Consider the following 1763-nt stretch of genomic DNA (forward strand, 5'->3'; position numbering starts at 1 on the left):
TTCGTTTTTTGCTTTTTGTTTTTTTCCCAGAAATGGTAACAGAAATCTCAACATTTCTTAAATCAAGGCCATGAGCTTTCAGCTCTATCACATGGTTTCATGAGGCGGTCCTCAAATTTAGCAGACCAAGGTGTGGGTAGTTGACCCCAGGGGCTGAGCTATCCTGGCTCATCCCATTACTATTCATCAGCCTGGCCGTGGTAATCCAGACCCTGACACCATCACACAGAACCATTTCAGGGCTTTTTGTGCATTTCCAAGGAGCTATGTAAGGTCACTGCAACTCAGCTGAGGAGCGCTGACCTATGCAGCTTTAGTCACAGTCACCATAGCCTGCTCCACTCCAGGCACTGTGCAATGGGGAAATAGCCAAGGCTTCAGCAGGGCATGCTTGGAAATTCAAGAATTGCAAGAACATTGTGACATAAACCAGAGGGGACAGTAAAACAGTTTCTACTTCATTCCTGCACTATAAAAGCTTCTGAAGTCTGACTCAACCTACTCAGGAGCCAGCAGGAGGCCTGCAGACATGCTTTGCAATAGTTCTGTCACTCTGGGGCCAGCTTACCTCACCTCAAAAACATCTTCTGCATCTCTCCTCCTGGTCTGGCCAGTCATTCCCCCTCTGGGTGCAATCCTGCCTTCATGGCCACCATGGCCTCCTCACCTCTTCCCAGCCCAACCTTTTTCCCTACCACTCTTCCCCTTACAAACATTTTCCCCACAGTCCTCTGCTCATGACATTTGGACTTGACTGAGGACATTCTCGGGTACCTCTCCTTATCTGATCTGTCCATCCTTCTCTTCGGCCTTGCACTCCCCAGTCAGATGGTCTTCTGGTTCAACACAGACTCAGCGTTTTGGGGATGACTCCCTTAGTGGCCAGCTTTGGGAGATGCATGCTGAGGCTGGGATCAGAATACATCTGAGACCATGTGACATTTGAGGCACAATGTGGTAGGGAGATGGTGGCATGTAAGAGCTTGGAAGTGGCCCTTCAGTGGTTAGAAGTAGAGCACAAGCCTTAAAACTTAAACCTGCCAAATACCTACTGCTCAGTACCTGTAGCTGACATTGAGTGCCTAGGAAGGCCAGTGTTTTTTGTGTTCATATGAACTTCATGGTTAATGGGCCATGACAGATCCAAAAAAAAACCTGAAGGTGTGTTGCAAAGGGTTTGTCTTTGTTAGTCAATGGTAGTTCCATATCTGAGGTCAAGCAAAACACAAAACAAAAGCAAATCAGCATGAAATCAGAGAGTCTTAGCTACACTGCCTGAAACATGCTTATTCCAATCATTTTCTTCTGCAAGTGCAGCAGCCTTGCTGGACATCAGTTTGTCCATACTAGCCATTAGACTGCAGCCAAATTACATGGGAATTCAAGTGTGTTGGCATATGCCGATGAATGTAAACCGATTTCCAGGGCTTCTTCGAGCTTTGGAAGGCATGAAGTCTCCTCATGCCCTCATACAGAAAGCAGCCAGTGGAAATATATGCACAATCAAATGTGAAGGAGGAGGTCCACTCTACAGTAAAGCAGAGAGAGATTTCATAAGGATCATAACGGGAGTTTTTTGTATTGTTTTGAGCAAACTCCCTGTCTGTTTATCTTATGCCATCATCTGTACATTTTCTATTTCAGCATGAAGAGATATAAAAAAGTACAGTCAGAAACAGTCAGTGTTAACATTTTGCCACAACGAACTGCTCGCCTTAATTTTTGTAAAGAAAACAAGAAAACTCTTTTCAGCATATCTTTTC

General features: G+C 45.2%; 1 protein-coding gene across 1 annotated transcript in view; it reads left to right on the forward strand.

The window, feature by feature from the left end:
• The first annotated feature begins 1403 nt into the window (after positions 1-1403).
• The window catches only part of LOC100539229 (paralemmin-2), a 14925-nt gene continuing 14565 nt past the window's right edge, over positions 1404-1763 (forward strand). Inside the window, exon 1 of the mRNA XM_031557446.1 lies at positions 1404-1533. Coding sequence (XP_031413306.1) covers positions 1404-1533 — 130 coding nt within the window. The remainder of the gene's footprint in view (positions 1534-1763) is intronic.

This window comes from Meleagris gallopavo, chromosome Z, assembly GCF_000146605.3.
Source record: "Meleagris gallopavo isolate NT-WF06-2002-E0010 breed Aviagen turkey brand Nicholas breeding stock chromosome Z, Turkey_5.1, whole genome shotgun sequence".
NCBI classification, from domain to species: domain Eukaryota; kingdom Metazoa; phylum Chordata; class Aves; order Galliformes; family Phasianidae; genus Meleagris; species Meleagris gallopavo.